The 2601-nt window shown below is 46.4% G+C and overlaps 1 protein-coding gene across 1 annotated transcript; it reads right to left on the bottom strand.

Annotated features, from left to right (window-relative positions):
• Positions 1 to 338: 338 nt before the first annotated feature.
• On the bottom strand, positions 339 to 2141 carry LOC131694873 (uncharacterized). Its single transcript, XM_058983396.1, has one exon. It carries the CDS (start codon positions 2139 to 2141, stop codon positions 339 to 341), a length of 1803 nt encoding a protein of 600 aa, XP_058839379.1.
• Positions 2142 to 2601: the final 460 nt, after the last annotated feature.

Raw genomic sequence — 2601 nt, 5'->3', positions numbered from 1 at the left:
TAGATGTTTGCTGTCAGCTCTTCAATAGCGTTTTTCATCATTTTGAAGAGAAATGTTCAAATTGAAAATAGGTTTAAGTTAGTATAGTATTTCAGTCTGTACGAAAATTATTAATTCGAAGACAAAATATATAATAATAATAATAATAATAATAATAATAATAATAATAATAATAATAATAATAATAATAATAATAATAATAATAATAATAATAATAATTTGTTGTTGTTGTTGTTGTTTATTAACGACACTTTACACCTAAGGGTGCATTCGTGTCGGAAGAAAATTGGTTTCTATACTCGTATTAACATCTCATAATAATTTACAATTCAGTATTTTTATATTCGTTTGTACAAATTAGTTTCCTTGAGGAAGCTTAGCAGTTTGTCTTCGGTGTCCCCGTCGTTGCCTAGAATCACTCGCAGGCTGGTCGAATCGATGTTGTGCATCCTTCTAGCATCGTCGTGTTTTCGGCACTGAAGAATTATATGACGTACATCTACGGTTACCCCGCAGCAGTCGCAAACTGGTGGGGTTTCTCTCTTCAAAAGGAAGTCGTGCGTCAACCGGGTATGCCCTATTCGCAACCGGGTGAGCACTCGTTGATCAGCCGAACTCTCGCGGTCAGTCCACTTTACCGTATCGAATTTTATTTCGCGAAGCTTCACTTCAGTGGATGCAGACCATCGACGGTACCAGTGATTTCGGATAGCTGATTTTGCCTGATTGTTGGCGTCTGCTCCCGGAATGGCTATTTGCAAAGGGGCATTACCCCTGGCTTCTCGTGCGAGGCGGTCTGCCTCTTCATTCCCGCGAATTCCAGCGTGTCCTGGAATCCAGCACAGATTGATTGGACGATGTCGTATCATGGTTTCAATCTCTTGGATCCACGGATGCTGGGACGTGCCAGCTTCAATTGCCGATAAACAACTGGCTGAGTCTGTCATTATTAGCAGATCGTTGGAAGTGTAGTACGAAGTTACCGCTGTTTTAATTGCAAACGCCTCGGCTGAGAACACGCTGCACTGTGGCGGAAGACCAGTCGACTGCTGGAGATGTTCTCCAAACATTCCCGCGCCTACTGCGTCGTTGTCTTTCGATCCGTCAGTATACACAACCGTTGAGTTGCTGAAGCGAGCATTCAGGAGCTCCTGAACGACAGGACGGACCACCTCAGAGGGATCTCCGGCATTCACACTTCTTTTGATATCCCACACGACGTGGGGCTTGGGCTCGTACCACTTTCGGGTGGCTAGTCGCGTTCGAGTACAAATATTTGGTAAGGGCATTCCGATCACCTCTGACAGTTCTTCGGAAGCTCGACGTACTAGTGGGAGATCCGCATTATCTCTGCTTTTTTCCAACAAACGGATGGACAATCGGGTTATGCTTTGGAGAACGAGGAGATCAAATGGTAAGGTGCCTGCTTCGGCCATGATGGCTAAGATCGGACTTGTAACGAATGCACCAGATGCAAATCTTACCATTCTGTTGTAGGCGGGCGCGAGAGTTTTGGTGACGACATCTCCGCCCCGACTAACGAGTCCCATCCCATACAATAGTCGCGAAGTGACAATGGCGGAGCCGATTTGTAACAAAGAAGTCCGTTGACCACGTGGTAGCTTTGCTCCGATCATTTTCAGGATACGCAGCCTGGATTCACATGCCTTCTTCGTTAGCTTGCAATGCGCTTTGAAGTTCAGCGATCTGTCGAGAGTGATACCGAGGGTTTTCAGTTGATTTTGTGATGGTATAGCTACTGTATCTATCCTGATGGATTGCGTGGGCTCACGGCGGGCATTCGGGCTACAGTAAAAGATGCTGGATTTTGTTGCTGATATCGTGAATCCAACACTTTTCGCCCATCTATGAACGGCTTTTACTGCTGACTGTAGTTTCCGATAGAGTGGTTGTTCTTTTTTGCCCCGCACTACAAGAAGGATGTCATCGGCGTACAATAGCACTGTCACGGTATTCGGAACCACCCGGAAGATAGGTTGGATTGCTACGAGGAATAGGGTAACCGAGAGCACAGAACCCTGTGGTACACCATTTTCCAGCGGCAGCTTGCGCGATAAATGCCCATCGACGTTTACCTGGAACGTTCGCTCTGAAAGAAAGCTAGTGAGCATGTTTATCATGTTTCCGCGTATCTGCCACTTTCGTAATGTTCGCAGGATGCCGTATCTCCAAGTGGTGTCGTACGCCTTAGCCAAGTCAAGCGATGCTATCAGACAGTGCTCGTCACGGTCGGGTAATGTCCTCTCCAACTCCGCAAAATATGTGTCAGTACCTCGGCCGGATCTGAAGGCATGTTGTCGAGTGTCTAGCCGCCCGTTCGATTCAAGCTCGGTAGTTAACCGTCGATTCACCATCCGCTCGAATACCTTCGCCATACAGCTCGTTAACGTGATCGGTCGGAAAGCAGATGGACCTGTGTCGCTCGAATTCGGCTTTGGGATTGGCACAATAATTCCAGTTCGCCAACAGGATGGAAATACGCCACTGCGCCAAACCCTGTTGAAAAGCTCCAATAAAGCAGTTTTCACCGACAATGGTAGTCGTTGTAGCATTGGATAGCCGACTGAATCCGGACCTGTA

Source organism: Topomyia yanbarensis, chromosome 1 (genome assembly GCF_030247195.1).
Source record: "Topomyia yanbarensis strain Yona2022 chromosome 1, ASM3024719v1, whole genome shotgun sequence".
Lineage (NCBI taxonomy): Eukaryota > Metazoa > Arthropoda > Insecta > Diptera > Culicidae > Topomyia > Topomyia yanbarensis.
This window is presented reverse-complemented; position numbering and strand designations above follow the sequence as displayed.